Here is a 25849-nt window from a genome sequence, read left to right as displayed (position 1 = left end):
ATGTATTTATAGCATTACACAGTATTTTTACTTTTTGGTGAACGTATACAATCAAACTGGACACAAAAAAGAGAAAAGAAAAAACATCGCAGAATAAAATGAATATGGTTCTTTTTGGGGCGCAAAAAAGATTGTTTTGAGGTAGACATAAAATGTATTTGCAATAATAACCTGAATTCTTTCCAAAATCAGTACACCACTACAATTTCGTTAACTACTTTAAATAATGTTGCAAAAACACAAAAAATGTAATACAAAAGTTAAGACCATACCCTGCATTTAATATCAATTTCTTTATCTGAACTCTTGTATTAAATGCTATTTTCTTGTTTTAGCCACATAAAATAATGAGTCAGTGTTGTACTTGTAATGGATACACTAGCAAGAAAAAAAGTATGATTTTGAAATGAACAGTGTACGGTAGTCATATTAAATTGACAACTACAAGTCTGCTATTGTACCAACTATAGAATTGTATTTATTCAATGAACAAACCTATTTTGTTGACACTTTGAAATATTCTTTAGACATTGGCAACATATATAGGGATTATGGTGTCTGTTTTTTTTTGTTTTTTTTTTAAATATCTGCTTCAAGAATGAAGATATGAAAGTGCAACCAAAGTCAGTATAATTGATCATTATTGTTTGATTAACTTTTGACTTTCATTGCAATAATTCAGAATGATAAAAAAAATTTACAATTAAATAATGATAATAATTAAAAAAAATCCCACAAAGACAATAATGATAACATTAATTTTCTCTAATGGCTAAGAAAAATGGAGTAAGTAAACTAATGGACAGTCTAATTAAAAAAGTAAAGTAGGCGACGGATTAGTATGGACGAATGTTAGTTTATGAAGCAGCGGTATCTGGTATCATACACTCCATTATAAGTGTCATTAAATAATTCTAACTTACCAAAATCTTAAGTGAATTTAATTAATAAAATGTTCTGATAAAAAGAAGGTAAAGTAAAACAGGCCATTTCCCAAAAGATATAAATTAAATTACATGCCATAGAGAAGTCATTCATATATTAATTTCTCTTAAACATGTACGATATAGGGAATGACATTTCAAGCAGAGCAATGCTTTATGTAATAGTAGAGAATGCTTACATTCTACATAAATAACCGAAATTGTGCACAGTCTAAAACCCTATTCCTAAAGTTTAATAATGAAAAACTGAATAATCAAATTTAAATCTAAACAAATTCAATTTCAATTGTAGGACATTTGTGATGATTAAGAAACGGTTGAGCCTGTATGTGAATAACTTAATCAATTATATGAAAAGATTTGATTTTTATCATTCAAATTGTCAAACTTTAATATCATTTGGAGAACATGGTGCCTTAACATGTGTTTCTTTGACAAAATGTGAATAAAGTCTTCAAAGATTTCATTGTTAAAATAAAACATTTCTCGGCAAAGGGTAATATTTCAGTGTGTCTTCATCAACAGTGGCAGGACTCTGCCTCGGTCACACAGGAATCAAACTTGGGTTCACTTAACACAAACCAGTAGTCTCCCTTGAGTGATCTTCACAAGTCAGGTGCAGGAGACTTTTTTATGTGTTACACTCAGTGCCAAAGGCTCCTCAACTTCTCAGCAATGTAACATTTGTCTTTTTTTTTAATATCATACCCCTGCTTCCTTTGCTGATTATATATTATCCTATTATATAACCAGATTAGAATCCTGGCACATAGCAGTATGCAACCATTGATGACATCACAATATAAAACACCCATAAAAATACCAAGAAGACTGTGGTTGGAACTCTGTATTTTTTCGGCCCCCCAAGTTCGCCACCAACTGCTTTAACTCTTCTGAGCATAAGTATAGTAATACAGACTACAGCCTCTATTACAAAGAGAGTCACTGAGAAAGCCAAGGTTCCTGGGTCTACTTCGAATTTTTCGCCTATAGCTGCATGGTATACAGATGCAATTGTCCATGCGATGCCGATACCAAGGAAAACATTCACAGCATTACTTCCTGTTACATTGCCGATAGATGAGTCAGCATAACGATCATTTACAGCTGCAACTTTACTGGCAAATGTATCTGTAATACAAATAAATATGTGCACATCAACATCAAATTATATCAACCTTTACCAAGGCTGAAGCTAAAAGAATTCTGATTTGAATTTAGAACTTTCCATTGTATTCTTTTAGATTTCAATTCTTTAAGATTTCAATATCAAAATTCTAAATTTGAGCGTCAATACAGAATCTAGTCAAACCTGCAAAATCTAATATACCCAACTTTACACTGGTGGTACAGTGCTAATAGAGTCGATGTAAACTCAACCTTCAGCTTGGGATTATTCAGTGTTTCCCCAAGCTTTGAGATTTGTATCATCCATAGAGGGGATTGAACAGAATGTTTGTACTTAAAAATACTATATGTATACATATTATACATATCAAAAACAAAATGCAATCCTTAATGCAACTGATCTGATTGCTTCTACAGTAATGATCAGTAAAAAAGAATTTAAAGTTAATTTTGAAAGACACAAAAAAACGGAGACACTGCCAAACTATATGTGGAATGTTAATACTGTTTGTTTCAGTTTTTAACGTTACGGTTAATAAAGTACAATGACATTTCACAAAGCATCAATAAAACCTGTGTTTTTTAAGAGAGAGACAGTTTTGGTATCTGCCTTGCAGAAATTTGTATTAAAAGTGCTAAATTAGTTTTAATTAAGTTCTTTGCTTATCTTATAAGACATCCTGATGAGTTTTAAGATCTATTTTTGTCTTTGCTCATGACCATTATCCTTTGCATCAACAACCCAAAGAGCATTCCTCTGAAGTATTGTTGAAATATACCATAAGGTCTAAATCTCTGCTTAATGCTCCCTAACTGGGGATTGGAATTCTACTCCTTTAAATTTGTTGGAAAACAATACCAATGCCAAGTCAGTACAGAGACATTAAAAAACAGCCAAATTTTTTGTTGTTCCCCATAAATTCTATGGGTAGGAACAAGTACCACTGACTAGTGCATTATCAGTGCTTGTGTTTTCCCCACTGGTTTTAAGAGACACCAACACTGTAATGGATACAGCGACTTTCCAGCTTTACTGGTGGTGGAAAATCTTAAATGATATCAGTCAGGAGCAAGCATCTGAATTAAACCACCAACCTTCCCTATGCTATAACTTCCTCACATGAGAGAATTCCAATTCCCTTGTGACATTTAAATCTGCAGCCAAATTCCCTTGGGACATTTGAATCTGCAGCCAAATTCCCTTGTGACATTTGAATCTGCAGCAAATTCCCTTGTGACACTTGAATCTGCAGCCAAATTCACTTGTGACATTTGAATCTGCAGCCAAATTCCCTTAAGACATTTGAATCTGCAGCCATTAGGGGCCTTATCCACACAGCCAAGACAAAAGAGAATAAAATGAGTTAACTATAAATATACATATATAATGATTACAAACTTACCTGGCACACTTGTTCCTAGAGCAACAAATGAAATGGCAGTAATAGAATCCTTAAGTCCTATAGTGCACCCAAAGCTTGAAGCCAGATCACCAATAAAAGCTGTTAAAACTCCAATCATTGCTATGGAAAAACAGAAACACGCCCAACCACCCCAGTAATCTGAAATGAACAAACATGTTGTTAAACATCTAAGATCACAACTGAATCTGTAAGCATTACTTTTTTCAATGTTAACATCTTACAGGATATTTCACAATCTTAAGTTAAGATTCTTATCTAAACATTTTTTCTACCTGCACTCTTTCATTTTATTATTTCATGTCAGAACATTATGATATATTGTATTTTGCCAGTCATTTGAGATTTGCAGATTATTTAATAAGATGGTAAGTTTTTTTCATGTTTAAAGCCTTAGGACACAACATGCATGTTAATGGCTGTCTAAAATCAAATCTTTGCTTAAAGTCTTGGTTTCCTTAATTATGGCTGCCTAAAACTTAAAGCCTTGGTTTCCTTATTTATGGCTGCCATAAAACTTTAAGTCTTGGTTTCCTAATTTATGGCTGCCTTAAACTTTAAGTCTTGGTTTCCTTATTTATGGCTGCCATAAAACATAAAGTCTTGGTTTCCTTATTTATGGCTGCCTAAAACTTATTTATGGCTGCCTAAAACTTTAAGTCTTGGTTTCCTTATTTATGGCTGCCTAAAACTTAAAGTCTTGGTTTCCTTATTTATGGCTGCCTAAAACTTAAAGTCTTGGTTTCCTTATTTATGGCTGCCATAAAACTTAAAGCATTGGTTTCTTTGTTTATGGCTGCTTAAAACTTAAATCTTGGTTTCCTTATTTATGGCTGCATAAATCTTAAAGTCTTGGTTTCCTTATTTATGGCTGCCATAAAACTTAAAGCCTTGGTTTTCCTTATTTATGGCTGCCTAAAACTTAAAGTCTTGGTTTCCTTATTTATGGCTGACTAAAACTTAAAGTCTTGGTTACCTTATTTATGGCTTCTTAAAACTTAAAGTCTTGGTTTCTTCATTTATGGCTGCTTAAAACTTAAGGTCTTGGTTTCTTCATTTACGGCTGCCTCAAACTTAAAGTCTTAGTTTCCTTATTTATGGCATCCTCAAACATAAAGTCTTGGTTTCCTTATTTATGGCTGCCTAAAACTTAAAGTCTTGGTTTCCTTTTTTATGGCTGCCTTAAACTTAAAGTCTTGGTTTTCCTTATTTAAGTCTTAGTTTCCTTAACCAAAAATGGTATGGAACTCTTTGGTAATGCAACAGACTCCAATTGCTATCACTGTTAAGTTTTTTTTTTACAAATATAAACATAAGCAAACATATCAAACATATGAAAGAATAAGATTATCATACCAGTAGGTGGAATTAAAGCAAACAAAACCTTCCAGAACAGAGTCAAGAAGTGCATCACATAGTCTGAACATGAAGGTAGTTTCTCCTCAGTTTCTTCCTCATCTTCATCACCTAGGTAACAGAAAAAATATGAACAAAAATTATAACAACAATATTTTTATCAAAAGTAAAACAACTGTAAGAAAAGCAGCAAGATAAAAATGTTCCATCCGATTGACTTTATTATATTAATAATATTCTTCAACCAAATATTTTTATTCTATACTTAATACCATCTGTATCATATAAATATTGTAAAATTTATCTTTGATCTTTTTACAATAAGAATATATTACTGTAAAACAAAGACATTACAGTATTTAGTCATTTAAATGCTAAAAAAGTAAACTTTTGTAAACAAACTTTTCAGTCACTTTCTGAGACCTGTGATTGTAACAGATGTAAATATTATATGAGCTGCGCCATGACAAAACCAACATAATGGGTTTGCGACCAGCATGGATCCAGACCAGCCTGTGCATCCGCACAGTCTGATCAGGATCCATGCTGTTCGCTATCAGTTTCTCTACTTGTTATACTGTTTGTAAGCGAACAGCATGGATCTTGATCAGACTGCGTGGATGCTCATATATGTTGTTGTATTTATGAATATTGGATCTGTTGTATTTAATATAACTTTCAGTCTAAGTATTATATAAATAAAGCATTGAATCTGTCAGTGCTATCAGTGCTTTCATACAGCTTGTTAAAACTCTGATTTCGTTAAAGAGATTTTCTGCAACTTATAATTAAGATTCTTAAAAATATGTCTCAATTAATTACCAATTAACACATTAACTGCTGAATTTGTACAATGAATTTGTCTTGCTTTTAATTTGGAATAGAGAATACACAGTTCAAAGGAGTAGCTTTGCCAACAGTATAGAGCCGGGCCAGCCTGAATGTCCATGCAGTCTGACCAGGATCTCTATTCTGTTAGCTGACTAAACATGAGATCTTAATAATGATATCCCCAAAATTGATAATTGACAGTTCCAAAATTAGGGGCAGGACAAGTTCATTTAAAAAATTTAGCAGGTAAAATATAGTTAAAAAGTAGCTAAAGCTTAAAAGCTTAAAATCTGCAAGTAAATCATTCATGTCATTAGTATAGCACCTGCATTTATATCAATCTGTGTGTTTAGAAGAAAATTGTAATTATCATGTAATTGAATGATAAGCATGATTCCAGACTAAAATGCTGTAGACTTGATAAAAAAACACCCTTCCTAGGTATTTTAACAATGTTAATAATGTTTATTACTTGATTTTCTTTGTAATATTGTACTGTTTAAAAAGATTTCTAACAATATGCTTGTAAGGATTATAAATAGCAACATTAACAAAGCATCTGTGCTGATATCAATGCTGCTCCTTCCTTGAGTTTTTTTTTATTTTATAAATGCACCTGACACTCACTGTCTTGGTATACAATAATTCTCTTGTATCAAAAACCTCAGATTATATTAAAGCTCATTTTTTGTTTTGTTTTTCAAGAGTATAAGCATATCGTATGACAGTGAAAATAAGTTTCAACATTTGTATTGTGTTTGGAATAACACACACAAAAAACATATTTATGTCTGAACAATAAGAAATATATAAAAAATCTACACAAGTCACATGGTCTTCTAACTTGTGCAACGCAAATGGCTTTCTAAGTTAGGTAATGAATAAAAAATAAAATGCATGATCATCAATTCGACTTACAAAGAAAACTGCTTTATATTAATTTGGTTATGTTACTTAAGAGATCAAAATCTTGAGCTCATTAATTGTAAGTATTTCTTAACATCGTTATACTTTCACAATCTCATAAAGTGGTGAAAACATAAAGACTAGCCATGTAAAGTAATGTGCATGCAATCTGAGTTTGTCTATCTTTCAACATGCAAAACGTAAGCTGTTTTAAGTGCCATTTTATTGTGCTGATATAAAAAAAAAATCATCATTCATTTTTATTATCAATAACAAATCTATAATATCTCTATACAATCTTTAGAAGGCGAAAAACCATGTAATGTTTGAATTCTATCATTTTTCTATGACACTATAGGAAAAAAAGGAGATAAAGTGGCATCTGATGCATCAAAATAAATGTGACGTTTATGAGAGAAAAAACTGCTTTAATAAGATTACATGTCTGGTGTATTGTTACTTAAGCTCCTAAAATCTTGGCTGATTGTTTTATAGAGGAATTTCCAGAACACACTGGCATTTACCTAGAGTTAGAAAAAAGCTTCTAACAATGGAAGATTTTTAATAGTTTAAGGACCATTGGTCTGGAAGTATTAGACCTGTCATGGCAATATGTAACTTCAGCACAATATGAATTGTACCAAGCTCAATTCTGGCATTCTCTACAGCCAATATCAAATTTAATAAGTTGGACATCGATCCTTTATCTTTTCACTGTTGAATAATTGCATCAAAGACTAAAACAAATTGTATTGCTTTGAATTTATGGTTATCCATTGCTAGCTGAAGAGATTTTAATTATCAAAATACTGAAATAATTGTACAGAGTCTGGTCAGACAGTACAGAAAAAGACAGGACTAGCTCAGACTTCACTTTAGGGGAATTAAATGCCTGTCATTTATATTGTTGAAAACCAAAAAGATCCAATTATCTGATAAAAAGTAATCTTGCTAGTATATAATACATTGCTGCACAAAAATAACTGAATTTCCAATAAATGCTTTAATTTCAGAATCAAAATCATATTAATATTAATTCAATAACATATTTCAAATCACACCATGATCTTTAATTTATCAAATCGTTAATACATACATAATTTATATAATATTTCCTATACTTTAATTACATAGATATACCAAATAATTCCAGCTTGAATTACATAACATTACTAAAAAATCCACTTTAATTAACATCCCACTGAAATTAAATTGCTTCCACTTGTGACTGCTAAAGGTTCCGAAAATGAAAGATCTTTAAGAAGCTGTCAGTCTTACAATTCAAAACAATGTATTTGCATGAATACATCAAATATCCTGAATCAAAGATCCAATGCTGTGTCATATTTTTATCATCTTAATACAGAGTAGGAAATTAAAGTTTACTTTTATACTTAAACAGTCAAATACATATCTTATAAACATGTATAAAGAAACATTAGGGTATTAGTCTTTTTAATAGATATTATTGGCAGTTGGGCACAATCTGTTCTATGGTAGCATATTTTAAGTTACAAATTTCAGTATTATTAAACATGGATTGAATTTTGGAAGAGAAAGTGATATATGTTATTCATTATATTATCAAACACAAAGCATATATATGATTAGATCATCTTCCTTTGTTGCATAAAGATCATAATTAATCAAAAATTATGTTAGCAGATCAGAATTTATTCGGGCAATCTCCGTAAATGGCAACAATACATTACTTATGAATTTTCTTGGATATATATTTTTTTGTTACCTGTAAGATCTTCTTTTTTCTCTGAAATAAAATGTTATCTACACACTACTGTGACATAATTATCCTTGTTAATGAATGATTATATTCATTACATTGGAAATTTTACCATATCTCTTGTGTAACAAAATGAAAATGTTAGACAACTCCTGCATTAAGAACTTCCAGGAAAATGTAAGAGTAGTCCCCCTTATACAATAAAATCAAGAATTCCAAACTCCACAGGGCTGAAGAGATAATCAAAATCCCATGTGCTGATTTGTCATAATACAATGTAATTAGTAGATATAAGCACTATATTCACCAGTTGTAAAACTGACATCTCTCTCAGGTACACATCATCATTATCATCATACAACTGGAAATCATTATTATTGCTAAGAATTCCCACTGAGAACGTGACATAAAAGAATGGTCTGATTCCAATTCAATCTATTCCTAACTCATGTATACCTATTTAGTTCAAATTACAGCGAAGCTTTGACTACTCGTAGCATATTTACTGGTATAATGATATATAACAAATTATCTACAAATGACTTAATAATGGTAACATACATGCCAATTAGCTCATCTAATAAACCGAGAAAATAACAACATATATATTTCTTTGAAGAAAGAACAGAATGTACATGTAGTTATTAATTTGCCCAATTATGCCTGTATGACTGACTGTTCAACATGTCATTTCAAACAGACTGCAACAAATGGTTGTCATATATCCTTCACATACAAGTGTACTACCGTAAATCTCTCATATTTTCTTATTTTGCCATACTTTGTACTTCCAAGAATCATCAAGTATTGTTCCTGAAAATTTCTTGTAATCCTCATAAGTTTGCATATGATGCATTGGCTGTTATGTTCCAGAATTGTGATATACAAATATTGGCTTTCGTCCCTTAGTTTTCATTTATTAATTTTTTTGCCTAACATTGGTTGTAGTCCCTTATAAATAGTCTTTATACTTTTTTGCATGATTATTTTGTTGTTGAAGTGCTTTATGAATATTCCTGAAATATTGGTTCAAGTTGCGGTCTCTTGTGAATATTCTCAAACATTAGATATCCCAAATATCAAATATCTGTATTGACTGCAATCCATAACATCATGTTTTGACTGCAATCCACCAAATCATTGTATTAAGTGCAATTCAGCAATTAATAAACTGACTGCAATCCATCAGTTCAAACATCGGCTGAAAAACATCAATTAATATATTGACTGCCATCCATCAGTTCATGTATTGGCTGCAATTCATCAATTAATATATTGACTGCAATCCATCAGTTCATGTATTGGCTGCAATTCATCAATTAATATATTGACTGCAATCCATCAGTTCATGTATTGGCTGCAATTCATCAATTAATATATTGACTGCAATCCATCAGTTCATGTATTGGCTGCAATTCATCAATTAATATATTGACTGCCATCCATCAGTTCATGTATTGGCTGCAATTCATCAATTAATATATTAACTGCAATCCATCAGTTCATGTATTGGCTGCAATTCATCAATTAATATATTAACTGCAATCCATCAGTTCATGTATTGGCTGCAATTCATCAATTAATATACTGACTGCAATCCATCAGTTCAAACATCTGCTGAAAAACATCAATTAATATATTGACTACCATCCATCAGTTCATGTATTGGCTGCAATTCATCAATTAATATATTGACTGCAATCCATCAGTTCATGTATTGGCTGCAATACACCAAATCATGTATTGGCTGCAATTCATCAATTAATATATTGACTGCAATCCATCAGTTCATGTATTGGCTGCAATTCATCAATTAATATATTGACTGCAATCCATCAGTTCATGTATTCGCTGCAATACACCAAATCATGTATTGGCTGCAATTCATCAATTAATATATTGACTACAATCCATCAGTTCATGTATTGGTTGCAATACACCAAATCATGTATTGGCTGCAATTCATCAATTAATATATTGACTGCAATCCATCAGTTCATGTATTGGCTGCAATACACCAAATCATGTATTGGCTGCAAACCATGAATTAATTTATTGACTGCAATCCATCAGTTCATGAACTGGCTGCAATACATCAAATCATGTATTGGCTGCAAAACATGAATTAATTTATTGACTGTAATCCATCAGTTCATGTTTCGGCTGCAATACACCAAATCATGTATTGGCTGCAATTCATCAACTAATATATTGACTGCAATCCATCAGTTCATGTATCAGCTGCAATACACCATATCATGTAGTGGCTACAATTCATCAACTAATATATTGACTGCAATCCATCAGTTCATGTATGGGCTGCATTATACACCAAATCATGTATTTGCTGCAAACCGTGAATTAATATATTGACTGCAATCCATCAGTTCATGTATTGGCTGCAACACACCAAATCATGTATTGGCTGCAATTCATCAATTAATATATTGACTGCAATCCATCAGTTCATGAATTGGCTGCAATACACCAAATCATGTATTGAGTGCAATCCATCAATTTATATATTGACTGCCATAAACCAGTTCATGCATTGACTGCAATACACCAAATTATGCATTGGCTGCAATCCAACAGTTTATGTATCGACTGCAATACACCAAATTGTGTATTGCCTGCACACCATCAGTTTATGTATCGGCTGCAATACACCAAATCATGTAGTGGCTGCAATCCATCAATTAATATATTGACTGCAATCATTCAGTTCATGTATTGGCTGCAACATACCAAATCATGTATCTGCTGCAATCCACCAATTCATCAAACCATGATTTGACTGTATTCCCGCATACTTTTATCGAATTGACAAGCATTCTTTCATATTCAACATGTACCATCAGTTATACAATAAACTCAATATAGTGGGAACCCTAAATTATGTATCATAATATTTCCCCCAAACATTTTACTATGTATTTTCCCTCATTGAATATACTGTAAGCTAATAAACTGTTATTTATGAGAAAGATGCTGGCAACAGAGTCTCTCAGGGGAGGTGTCTAAGACCTCGGTATAACAGCTATATAATACATCTTACTATTTTGGTAATGTACAGCAGGAACATAGCTGTTGTAAATGGTCTCAATAGTCTGTAGTCTTAAAGAATTTAGGAGACTAAAATAGTTTCCTGGTAAAATCTAGAAGAAATAAACCTGTAAAAAAACTAAAAACTGATTTGTTGGTTGTTTTAGCCAAATTGCATTCTGGGATTGCAATAGGAAAGTGATTTCCTCAGAGGTTAATTAATGTATTCTGTGAGTTAAGTGAGATTTAAGATTTCAGCAAATTAAACCTTAGATTTTTTGTGCAAAACAATAGTGACAATTAAAAGCATAAAGTTATTATTGTGTCACAATTTGGTATCAATACAAATAACTGAAAGTGATACATTGTGTGAACACATCAATTATTCTCCCATTATAAGTTTCAATGTGAAGATGCTTGACCTCTATTCAGTTTGTAACAATCATAATAATTAAATGAGTGACCTTGACCTGAACTCTACTTCAGTTTGTAACAATGAGAATCATTCAAATATAAATTTGACTTTCTATTCACTTTGTAAAATTCATTTTTGATTTAACTTAAACAGTTTCTATCATTAAAGATTATTCACAATTATGTTGCACTGATATCCATTTAGAATTTAACATTCTAAATCTTCAAACATGTGACCTTGACCTCTATCATTTTAGAATGACCTTTGCAATCTTTTCATTAAGATAGAAATTTTTAACAAAACCATTGTTTTTTTATTGTGACCTTGACCTTTAACTAATTTGATATGTTCAATTTCTTGCAATAAATTGTTATTTTAGAGGAGGAAAAATAGTATAAAGCATGTACCATGTGACACAACATGAGAACAAAACAGTACATACAAACTTTAGAAAAACCTGTCAAAAATATAAATGCCAATATAAAGTACAAGAATAAAAGAACTTGTGCTATCTTGCATGGCATAGGAATTTTAGTACAAAAAGGCTTTAAACATGTTGAAATGTACCTTATCAAATAATGCTAATGATTATTAGAGATAATTATCCGCAATTACAAATAATTACACTAAATATGATGTAATGATTAATATATTTTGGAATACATAATCTAACAGAGTTGTTATGTAATGAACTTTACAGTTTTATATACCCTGCGAAACATATGTAAAGGTCTTGTCCAGATTTGAAACTGACTATACAAGTGGCATAAGAGGCGATCATTATTGTTGCCAACTGAAATTTACATCAATTGTATACATAATTTATTCAATATAAAAGCTTAAGCATATTTCCAATTGCTACTACCAATTCTTTCTGGCCAAAAGATTTTATCCAGAACTCGTCAAATGTGGGTTTTTCCAAGCTTATCTCCCTGTACAAACTTTTGCCATTATAGCTTCATGGTGCACTACCGGTTGCAAAAGACAACCAGTTGCTCTAATTTTCAAAGCTGTAACTGTAAAAAGTTTGTTTGTACCCTGGGATTAGCTGGGAAAACCCAAAATATTCTTAATTCTACATTTATTCTATTTAAAAAAGTGTAAAAAATTTCGAATTGTTTAAAAGATTTCTTTCACAAAACTATAGACACGATATCAATTATATAAGAAAATTAATTCTGTAGTTATTTTTATCAGTTGAATACATTGTAAGAAATAATTTGAATGTTTCAAGACTCATTAAGATCTATTCAAAAATTTACATAAGCTTTCTGAGTACAGCTGCACCTACTGCTACACAGTTGTCAAAATAGAAAATATATTTCCTAGAGTAAAATAAGATTAAATACCAAACACTAAATATGCTGTATTATTGTAACATTGATTTGTAGATGCTGTAAAACTTTCTCAAATATCTAATCAGACTTGCTTTGCCATCATTTTTTTGTTACTGAATGCTGCAAACCTGTCAGTTTTACATAAATTTATGGATTAAATCTAATTCTGTGTTTCTTCCTGAATATAATGAAAGCAAAACTGTCATCCCATATAACAATTCTGTGAATTGACAAAGAAATCTGTGTCAGGACAACTTTCTCGGTATTGTTTTAACCACCCTTTATACAATGCTAAATGTGTAAATGTAGATTTACATTAGCTTTGTTTTGCATGAATTTAACAATTCTGTCCATTGTTTGTGTGAGGATTTTTAATCAATACATTCAAATTATTAAGTACAATTGTATTACTAAACAGTACAAGTATGGTCAAACTTTATGAATTTACTTTATCTAGCTTTATACTGGTGACTGTTAGCATTCACAGGATCAATAAATTGTGATTTCTGGAACGGTAGTGCACTTGTGTGCTCTTTTACTATATACAAGGGCCACAACTCTACAAAAGAAATTATTGATCTGGTTGAGTTTTAACCATGGAATGTGCATTTAGGCTGGTGCTAACATAAATTCCTATACGTTTTAGTTCTTTGGGCAATCCCAGGTAAAGAAATGAATAACATTTACCCAAATGGCAAAAAAAAGTCGAGACAAACTATTAACAGATGTCCACACATTCCATTTTTTTTGTCAAGCGTGGTGTCAAATATTAATTATAAACTATGGGTATGCCATTCTGAACTTTGTGATGTTTAATTTCTATAAGTCTATGTTCTTCAACATCAGAAATATTGCCAGAAGCAGCTTGTCAGTCAATGAGTTGTTGACAACATGTTAATATCAGTATCCAGTTCCTATGAATTCAATGTTTCCTTGAGAGAGCTTAAGGTAAGTGGTATTTACAACCAAATGGTCCTGCACTAAGTTGCCATTAAAGGTATCACAAGCACCTCTTTATAGTTCCTAATAAAGACTACCTTAACCAGTGCAAATAATACATCAACATTAGACAGTGTAACACTAAACCATATAATCCAGATATTTTAAAGTGTTACACTGCACCGAGAGAGTCTCGTATCACTGCCAATTAGCACCTTGAGACACTGAACATTTGATAAAGTGCTTGTCAAATGCTGGACTTAGGCACATCTTAAGACTACTTCAGTTTGTTGATTGTATTGGTGTGAGAATTTGCTTGACCAGATGCTATCTCTAAGTGGCAGCCGAGCTAAGAATAGGCTGAGAAAAATCGCCTGAGAATGGTCAATATAATAATCCTATATGAGGAATGTAATACCCTAAAACTGCAGTCCATATCCTGCGGAAAACAGCTCAATAAGTGCTTATCAAGCAAGTATCCCTTTCTCTGAGATATATATTGTTGATTATAAAGGTCTATAAAAGTTGTTGCTGTATCCATTGGGATGGGTTGCTGCCTGTTTGACAGACACTGTAAAACATAATAATGGCTATTATGAGGTATAGATGGAGGTTTTAATTCCCGGAGCTGTATTACTCTATGACATAGATGGATGTTTTCCATGCTAGCTGTATATCTGTCCACTCATACATTAGCTGGAGACAACATAGACATCATAAACCAACAATCTTTCCTCTTCTACTCCCTTTACTTTTCTTAATGCATCTTGAAAGCATACCATTAGTTAAATATCATCATCTGATTTCCTTTGAGAAAATTTGTTTTCTAGATTTATTTATCGGAAATTTCAACTTCTTGAAACTTAAAGCTCGAAATTTGACAATAATCTACCAGGATACTCTGGGTTTAAATTTAAGGTGGTATTTTTTATGCTGCATCTTTTTTATGCTTAAATTTATATAATGGATTTGTGCAGCTTTGAATTTGAATTTATTGTCCATTGTTAATATTGAGGGTATTGAAATTGAAATATTGAAATTTAGTTGTTCCAAGAGTCTGGTAAAACTGGACAATATATTGGTGTCACAACGAAAGTTATTAATAATATTAAATACTTTTTATTGCAACAGTTAACTATTATTAAATACTGACTGCAACTATTTCCTTTGACTTTTTTTGGTTTGGGTTTAAAGTTGACACTATATTTTACCTTGAAAACTAATTGTGAACTTATTAAGTATTTCTTTATCTTGGAGCTTTATCTTTGTTCTTGTGTACATTGCCCTTTTATATCTTAGCACTGTGATCTCACATTATTAAGAACACATTTTTTTAATTAACACTTAATAAGTCTTTAGCCATTATGCCACAACATTATACATGTATAAAATACTATTTAAACTACAAAACCTTAAAAACATTCCTTTCTATTCTTTAGATGAGAAAATAAAATTCAACTGAAACTTCTATGGTTTTAAAAATACACTTTATCCAAAAAAACTATAACTTTTCTTAAATGCCTGTAAATAATTTACAAAGTAGCATAACTCTGTCATTGGAGCTTGCAATGGAGTACAAGACACATCTAAAAAGGTATAAAAAAAATACACAAGAAAAAGATTTCTTTAAGAAAAAAAAAAACAAGAAACATGGCAATGCCATGAAACCAGGTTTTCAATTATCACCATTGTAGATAAATATGTTGTATTTGAAATACAAATACAAGCAACAAACAATGTTACTATGTGCAATGTAAAACATGAATAATGTAGGAGGAATTGCCACTGAAGAAGTGTTCACTATAATATTATGTATAAGGAAAAAAACAAAGGGCCATAATTAGGTCAAAAACTATCCAATCACAAAACCCCGACAATATGTGCCAGGGTGCTTGATGACAAAGCTTCTGTGAAAGTTTGAACAAAATCTGTTGAGAAATGTAGGACGAGTTCAGCACAGAAGAATTTGTTCACTATAATTATATTGATAATTCTGTATAATGAAAAACAAGTTACAAAGTAGACATGAAATAATATATCATATCTTTTTTAAATTACCTCCAAAGATGATATGACCTTTGACTGCCAAATCAAGTTAAAATCATGTAAACAGGATTTTCAATGTTAATGTCACTGTGACCTTGACCTTGGAGCCAGCCATGCGGAACATGCGTTCTGCACGTCATCTTGATGTGGTAAACATTTGTCTGAAGTTTCATCAAAATTCTTCAAAGGGTTGAAGAGTTACAGAGCGGACAGGATTTTCAATGTTAATGTCACTGTGACCTTGACCTTGGAGCCAGCCATGCGGAACATGCGTTCTGCACGTCATCTTGATGTGGTAAACATTTGTCTGAAGTTTCATCAAAATTCTTCAAAGGGTTGAAGAGTTACAGAGCGGACAGGATTTTCAATGTTAATGTCACTGTGACCTTGACCTTGGAGCCAGCCATGCGGAACATGCGTTCTGCACGTCATCTTGATGTGGTAAACATTTGTCTGAAGTTTCATCAAAATTCTTCAAAGGGTTGAAGAGTTACAGAGCGGACAGGATTTTCAATGTTAATGTCACTGTGACCTTGACCTTGGAGCCAGCCATGCGGAACATGCGTTCTGCACGTCATCTTGATGTGGTAAACATTTGTCTGAAGTTTCATCAAAATTCTTCAAAGGTTGAAGAGTTACAGAGCGGACAGGATTTTCAATGTTAATGTCACTGTGACCTTGACCTTGGAGCCAGCCATGCGGAACATGCGTTCTGCACGTCATCTTGATGTGGTAAACATTTGTCTGAAGTTTCATCAAAATTCTTCAAAGGGTTGAAGAGTTACAGAGCGGACAGGATTTTCAATGTTAATGTCACTGTGACCTTGACCTTGGAGCCAGCCATGCGGAACATGCGTTCTGCACGTCATCTTGATGTGGTAAACATTTGTCTGAAGTTTCATCAAAATTCTTCAAAGGGTTGAAGAGTTACAGAGCGGACAGGATTTTCAATGTTAATGTCACTGTGACCTTGACCTTGGAGCCAGCCATGCGGAACATGCGTTCTGCACGTCATCTTGATGTGGTAAACATTTGTCTGAAGTTTCATCTAAATTCTTCAAAGGGTTGAAGAGTTACAGAGCGACACAATTTCGTTTGACGCCCGCCCATCCGCCCATCCGCCCAGCCGCCCATCCGCCCATCCGCCCGCCATACCCCAATCTAATAACCAGGATTTTCAAAATTGAAAACCTGGTTAAAAACACAAATTTTAAGAAATTATAAAATAGCATGGTCCCAAAAGGGACTTCAACCATGACCAAAGTTAGGAAATTATTGAATTATCTTCCAACAGATTTTTTTGGGGTAATATAACAAAATTGATGGATTTTTGTTCTTTGTTTGACAAAATTGTTTCCCTTTGATTGACAAAATTGTTTCCCTTTGATTTACAAAACTGTTTGCATTTTGAGCTATCTTTTTAATATACACCTAAAACTTTTCTGAATTAAATGACTTCTGATAAAAATACCCAGTTCACAACTGCTCATATTTACGTAATTATAATACAAAATTTGATGCTTGTATTTTTCAAGTATTTTTCAAAAATCTCATTAACAGGTATGACATTTATCAAATAAAGAGTAAAATAGTAATTTCTATGTAAAAATAAACTAATAAATACGTCAGAAAGTAGTCTTAAATAAGGCTGTATACAAATTATGTAAAATAAAATAATTTCTTCATAATCTGTGACAAATATCTTGTAAAAATGAAAATATTAATATCTTGATCAATATCTAAAACACAACATATACATAATACATAGTAAGCAAAATAATTTAAAAAAAAACTGGCATTTTTCAATAACAAAGTCTATCAACATTTTCTAACTTGCGTTATACATATATATAATTAACTTATCAAAAGATATTTATTCATCTTTTCTGTTATTATTTTTCTTGTAGAAAATGAAGACAGTATGATTCCCTCTTGATATAGATTTTTGTTTCTTTGGTTATACTTAAGTGTTCAATATATCAAGGGCTTATACTGTCTCAAAAACTGATTCATTCTAAGACTGATAAATTTGCTACAGTAGGTTATAAGCTTATATAAAGTTGATGAATAATGTATCTATTTGGTATTTGCAGAAATGGTCTTAAAGGGCACAGTGTTTTATCATTTATAAAACATAATATAATTATTGCTAACAGTGCATTAAAAAAAAAATCAATGAAAAAAAAAAAAAATCAAACTAGTTGCATATTTGTGAGATACCTGTCGTTTGAGAAACACTTTCAGCTAATTGTGCATTTAGGAAAGTCCTTTCCATTTGCAAAACATCCTCTACTTTTCATAACCTGTTAAGGCACCCCAACCTTGCTACATCTCTATGTAAAGCACTCATATCTTAACAATCTCCCCTTGCTCCGAGCTTTTCAGAATAACATCCTCTTACCCTTTGATGTGACCCTAGTGAAAATGAGACCTTTTGTTCTCTGTTATCTTTACTAAAAACCCTTCTCCTTTTACTGTCTGTACCTTTGCAAAAACTCCCATCTTTTGCTGTAAACTTTGTAAAATATTGTTCCATTGCAGTAACCTTTGCAAAAACACCCTGAATTCTTTGTGGTAACCTTTGCTAAAACACCTTTCCATTGTGGTAACCTTTGCAAAAAACGCTTCCATTGCAGTAACCTTTGCAAAAACACCCATACTTTGTGGTAACCTTTGCAAAAACACCTTTCCATTGTGGAAACCTTTGCGAAAAAACCCATCCATTGCAGTAACCTTTGCAAAAATATCCTTCCTTAGAGGTTACCTTTGCAAAAACACTCTTCCTTTGTGGCAACCTTTACAAAAACACTTTCTTCATACTGATACATTTGTAAAACACTCTTTGATGTAACCTTTATAAAAAACACCCTCCCTTTAAAGACTGCCTTTGAGAAGCATCACCCTTGTTGAACCATAAGTGTCTTAATACTGGGAAGGGCTTAATCTAATGTTGTGAGAACTTGTTGTCCAACCCATTTGCATTTTAATATATATACTTTATTTGTATGCTATATTTGTAAACATGTATTAAATGCAATAAAATATGTTTAAACTAGTGTCTTAATATACTCTAAAACATACACACATGGTTATATATATATTGACATAACATCTACATTATATAATATATCAAGGAAACAAAGCTATGTAACTAAAACTCTATCAAAACTGAATAAATCTGCAACTAAATATGATGGTGTAAGCATGTACAATACATTTTTCTAATTTTACACAAACCTCCATCTGGCTCTTAGCAAAATGAAAGAAAAAAAACAAATACATGATGTCACATGACTGGGGTATACGACAGCAAAAGCCATGGTTAAAAAAAAACAGGTTGTTGACTTTCGATTAGAATGTTAATATAAACATTCGCTTCATTACATTCACTTCTTATATATCCGATACTTTATTGACATGAAAATCCCTAATTGCTTTTTATGGTTATTACGAAGGTATTACAAAATGATGACGGTACAATCATGACAATCTTATGTTAGATAAATTACCCGCATTTCTTTTTTCTCCTCCTATCAACTTCTCATTATTCAAGCTTTATATAAGGACATTCAAGGCTTAATTAGATAGAGAATCATTTTAAGGTTGTTCTGTTTACAATCAAGTATACAGTATTCTATTGAACTTTCAACTAGTTTGCAGCCATTTTATAGGCCAATATTATAAAATTATGTACCCTTAAACATTTCCTATAATATTAATTATATAGGCATTACTTTCAATATTAAAACATTCACTGACTTTTGTCATTATGCAACAATTATACTATTTAACACATGGCTGCATTTTCTTAATTACTAGAGAGTTCTTATAAATAGATAACAAAATCAAACAAACAAAAAACAATCGCCATTATAAACTCTATTAACCAAATGAAAATTTCATTGTAAATTTGGTAGAGAGTACCAATCCCTTCCTTTCAATGAAACAGAATATACATTTTCATTATTTACTTTTACTAAGTTGGCCATATATAGCTTATTTAATATTACAGAATATTGTATGATGTACACAGAACAACCCTAAAATTGTCTTTGACAATAAAAATACTCTTTTTAACCTTCAAGTTTTTCTACTTCTTTGTATATTACATGACAAATCTATATGCATATATGCATATATATCTCAAATATCTTACACAGTCTGTAAATCTAAAAAAATGTCACAAACAGTTTTGTCTTTGGCAATTAATGTCGTAAAACGTGTTTGTGTCTTGACACAGTGTGCAGGTTTACCAACAAACAATATTAAGTTGGTGTCTTCATACACAACCTTTAACTTGCAGACTAAAACATTGACTTTTATTAACCCTTAACCTGCTGAATTTTTGTAATAGTTTTGCCCTGCTTTGAATTTGGGATTTTAAAAACAAACAACAAATATTGAGCTACCAACAGTGTAGAGCCTGGTCAGACAGCACAGATAATTGCAACTAGTTGACCATTGGCTCTGTACTGGAGGCAAAAGTTAGCCAATGGTTCTATAATGGCGGCAAAAGTTAACCAATGGCTCTATACTGGTGACAAAAGTTGACCATTGGCTCTATACTGGTGGCAAAAGTTAGCTAAAGGCTCTATACTGGTGGCAAAATTTTGCCAATGGCTCTATACTGGTGGCAAAATTTTGCCAATGGCTCAATACTGGGGGCAAAATCTGGCCAATGGGTCGATACTGGTGGCAAAAGTTGGCCAAAGGCTCTATACTGGAGGCAAAAGTTGGCCAATGGCTCTATAATGGTGGCAAAAGTTAGCCAATGGCTCAATACTGGTGGCAAAAGTTGGCCAAAGGCTCTATACTGGAGGCAAAAGTTAACCAATGACTCGATACTAGTGGCAAAATTTAACCAATGGCTTGATACTGGTGGCAAAAGTTAGCCAATGACTTGATACTGGTGGCAAAAGTTAGCCAATGGCTTGATACTGGTGGCAAAACTTAGCCAATGGCTTGATACTGGTGGCAAAAGTTAGCCTAGGGCTTGATACTGGTGGCAAAAGTAAGCCTAGGGCTTGATACTGGTGGCAAAGCAATTTCGGTTCCAGCAGGGTAAGAGTAAATATGGATATGAACATATATATATAGACAAAATTTCCAGGTTTACATTTTTTTTCAGTTGTTATGACAATGAAATGCCAAAAAAGTTGCATGACTGTGCTCAATGCAAGGCAAAATGTGTGCAAGATTTTACAATAGATATGTTCTTGATGAAAGAAATTGTTTTTCCCCATCAAAAACAGTGAGCTCAATGCAACTTTAACATCAAGTTAAAACTTTGTAGTTAAAATCATTCATGAACTAGAAATGTGTCCATAGGACACGGATGCCCCCACACACCACTGTTCTGTCAATCTTAAGACTCTAGGTCAAATATTTTTTGGACTACATGTGCCACAAGTTGAAATCTAAAAATCAACAAAGGGCCATAATTCTGTTAAATTTGGTTGCAGCAAAAATTCCTTCCTTTACTGCCATCTACACATTAAGGTTGTTTATCCCTGGAAGTTTAAGCAAAATCTGCCATCCGGTTTAAGAGGAGTTGCATTCACAAAATTTCCACATAGTATATAGTGAAAAAATCAACAAAGGGCCATAATTCTGTTAAATTTGGTCGCAGCAAAAATTCCTTCCTTTACTACCATCTACACTTTAAGGTTGTTCATCCCTGTAAGTTTAAGCAAAATCTGCCATCCGGTTTAAGAGGAGATGCGTTCACAAAATTTCTACATAGTATCTAGTGAAAAAATCAACAAAGGGCCATAATTCTATTAAATTGGGTCGCAGCGAAAATTCCTTCCTTTACTACCATCTACACATTAAGGTTGATCATCCCTGTAAGTTTAAGCAAAATCTGCTATTCGGTTTAAGAGGAGCTGCGTTCACAAGATTTCGGGACGTACGGACAGACGGACGGACGTTCTCACAGGACGTGTTTGTGGGGTTATTCCTTTGATCTCTTAACCCCACAAGAGCAAATTTTTTAACCCCATAAGAGCATTTTTAACCCCATAATACATGTCTCTACGGAATGAACCCCATACAGAGTGCCTGTACATAAACCTAAACCTCATAATGTAGCTCTCGTATGCTCGGACTGACTGACTGACGGATTGACGGACGGACGGACAAGTGCAACGCTATATGCTCCCACATTGTGGGGGCATAAAAATTTTGGGAACATAAAGTCACCTGTTTTTAAACTGTTGTACTATATTTAAAAATACATTTTTAATGCAAATAATCCATGCAATTAAAACACTTTATAAATTAGCATATCAGGACTATAAATACTTTTATTTTATTAAATAATATGATATTATCATGGCTGCAGCACTAAAGATGTATAAAATGACCATCAGGAATAGCTTAAAAAAACAGCTTACTGGTCAAGACAACTACGATTGTCTTTTGAAAGCAAATACATTCACAAAACTTTGGTATTTATGCCAAATCAAATACACAATCAACACATAATGACATGCTTATCCTCTGAACAGTTTTGTTTTCTCTTACAATTTGTTTTCTCTAACATTGCATTTTCTAAACAGTTTTGTTTTCTGTAACAATGTTGTTTTCTAAACAGTTTTGTTTTCTGTAACAATATTGTTTTCTAAACAATTTTGTTTTCTCTAACAATGTTTTCTAAACAGTTTTGTTTTGCTTTTACACTGTTGTTTTCTAAAAAGTTTTGTTTTCTCTAACATTGCATTTTCTAAACAGTTTTGTTTTCTCTAACCATGTTGTTTTCTAAACAGTTTTTTTTAAAACCCTTAATCTGCTGAATTTATGTAATGGACTTGTCCAGCTTAGAATTTGGAACAATCCATTCTAAGTTTAAGGGATTTCATTAACAAAATACAAAAGTTGAGATACCAGTAGAACAGAGCCATGAGTGGTCAGACTACACAGATGTGCAGGCTGGCCTGGCTCTTCACTGGTGGCAAAGGCTTATAATTTCTGGTTTCAGCAGGATAAGGGTTCAACTTATTCATAATCAGTCACTACATTTGACGAAGACATTTTTAACCTTAAGGCTTTGGGGTAATATATTTGATATATAACACATGTATATATATAAACATAATTATATTGTATATGTTTATTTGTTTTAATATTTTACACTTTAATTCTATTTTCAAAGAATTAGAAATACTGTTCATATGAGGATAAAATCACCATTCAGTGTCAATCTGTGTCCAAAAAAAATCAATGCAAACAGCAATATAACTTGATTTTTTAGAAAAAAAATCACAAGGCATATGCACAAAAGCAGCGGCTAAAAAAATGTTGATGATGAGTGAGTAAAAAAGGTTTGATTTTGTTACTTTCAGTCACATGACCAAAATACCTACCTGGACTAACAGTGATGGCCTCTATGAACTGTTCTCTCCATGATGACGTACCAACAACCAGGGAAACATTTGCCTTCTTCAATAACTTGTCAACAACACTCTGTAAATACAATCAATAAAACAACATCAGATTTGTTGCTGCTAATACCACTTATCATATTATAAATCTATAACATATTCTATCAATCATTAAATTATGATCTAGTTTTCTTTCAGAGCAAAAACTGTAAGCATAATGTCATCAAAATTATGGAAAACAATTAGTTGACCTATACCCCAGGTGTCACACCTGACTCTACCTTGAGTCAAACCTGGCTCTACCTGGAGTCACACCTGACTCCTAGTCATCACCAACTGCTGTCAATTTGAGCCTTTCCTAAGTAATTTTTGGGAAAAAAATCACAAACAGCAAGACCTGTCCATTACAGAACAAATCAGCCAGGTACTTTTTAACATTATGTCAGTTAAGATGATCCATCAGTTAGAAACAATTTCATTTTCTGCCTAATGCATCAGACATCAAATCATACGTACCAATGAGTTAAATGTAGTGATTGGTATCAATTTACAAAAAACATCTTGGATGATTGATTAATCATTAAGTATTCTGAATGAATATTATAGGAAATCAACAACTTCAAAGACTGAATACTGAATGCCCTTTTATTTCCATTACATTAATTCTTGTTGTTTTTTTATAAATTAATTTTGAGAACTTTTAATAATTACTGAAAACCCTCGTTTGAAACACATTTTAATAACAAAGATATACTTAGGCTGTTTGTTAGATTTAAAGCATATTTTCATGATGGGAAGCAGCCTATAAATGGCACCAGCTTTAGAAAAAAAAACAAGCCAGGTGCCAACTCACAGTTTTCAAGGATTTTGGCAGCCACATAAAATTTCATAGACTACTTTTAAGGATCCCCCAGCCATTATTTTATTTTCATGGAATTTACAGTCATACTTTTATGGATTTGGCAGCCCTACATTTTCATGGATTTAGCAAATATACTTTCATGGATTTGGCAGATTCTAATAAATCAATTAGATAATTACAGCAGTAAATTGTATAATATAATTAACTTTAATTGTCTTAATTGTGATACATCATCTAAGATTAACATTTTTATACAAACATAGAACAATCAATCACAAGTATTTCATTTCAATACAACAAAACATCACATTATGTTGTTTTCTTGTTTTGCAGTAAAAGCCTTGCCAAAACAAAACTTTATACACACCAACATCATCAAAGAACACAGGTAAAGACTTTATCAAAACCATCAGATATATTCTGGCACTTCAGTATGACAAGGTAAAAGTTTGTCAGGTACTTCTAGGTGTATATATATCATACAAATTCCACCATTATAACAATAAGTAAGACAATCTTGTGGGCTTTTTCCCATACATTCTTTTCTAGCTTTTGTTCTATAAAATCACTAATGACAATGCTTGAAGTGTAATTTTAATGTTTGTTTTGGTTAATTTAGTTAATTCTTTTATGTAGTTCTGTTAAATGTTCTTCAAAGAAAGAAGAAAAGAAAGTAAAAAAAAGACAGTTTACAGCCTAACAAAATGAAACATCATGATCATAATATCTAACTGTTTTCACCTCATTAACAGTTTCACATCTAGCACTAGAAAGGGAGAAGGTAATGTCACAGTTTAGATTAGCCACAATGATTAATCACTTCTCACTTCATCTTTCTAACTGAATACATTTCAATCCAAATACAACAATATTAACTGCACACTATTCTGATCAACAAAAGCAATTTTAACCCAAAAGAAGAATATCTTTCTGGGGGGAAATTATTAAGAAGTTGGATAGACTTTGTAGAGATATTTAATGATTGGGAAGTTAGACTGACACAGACAAAGAGTTTCTAATCTTTTGAAATACAATTTATATATCTCTGAATAACATGAGGTCTGAACAATTAAAATATAAAAGAAATTTTAAAGGGCATAAAGCTGTATCATATGAAATATTTTTATAAAATTTATCAACAGTAAAATCATATTGTTTCCATTAATCTTATGGTTGTTTCCTAAAACAGTTGTAACAATTAGAATGTCTCTGTTATTTAACACACATGAATGCACTGGCTTTTAAGGCAATATACAGTGGTACATCTATTTCATACTAGAATTTTTGGAAGTATTCTTTTTTAAAATTCAAACAATGATATATAGCCTAAATACACACTTTAAGTAACGTACGATTAATTTGTATATCAATGTATGCTGAAATTATCATGTTCATTTCATTTTGGCTAAATTAAATCAACAGAAACGCCTATGTATTTAATTCAAACAAAATAAAATTTCATCTGGGAATTGAAGTTAAGTACACTATACTATATG

The 25849-nt window shown here is 32.0% G+C and overlaps 1 protein-coding gene across 1 annotated transcript; it reads right to left on the bottom strand.

Annotated features, from left to right (window-relative positions):
• Nucleotides 1-548: 548 nt before the first annotated feature.
• Nucleotides 549-23579, bottom strand: LOC132750561 (sodium/calcium exchanger 1-like; the record flags this gene model as incomplete). Its single annotated transcript, XM_060740553.1, has 5 exons — nt 549-2075; nt 3476-3634; nt 4850-4960; nt 8334-8354; nt 23474-23579. Coding segments are annotated over 5 exons (774 nt in total), but the record flags the coding sequence as incomplete, so codon positions are not given.
• Nucleotides 23580-25849: the final 2270 nt, after the last annotated feature.

The sequence above is a fragment of the Ruditapes philippinarum genome, unplaced genomic scaffold (assembly GCF_026571515.1).
Source record: "Ruditapes philippinarum isolate M1 unplaced genomic scaffold, ASM2657151v2 ctg2637_1_1_1_1, whole genome shotgun sequence".
In the NCBI taxonomy this organism is placed as follows: Eukaryota; Metazoa; Mollusca; class Bivalvia; order Venerida; family Veneridae; genus Ruditapes; species Ruditapes philippinarum.
The sequence above is the reverse complement of the archived record's forward strand: the minus strand, read 5'-3'. Positions and strand labels throughout refer to the sequence as shown.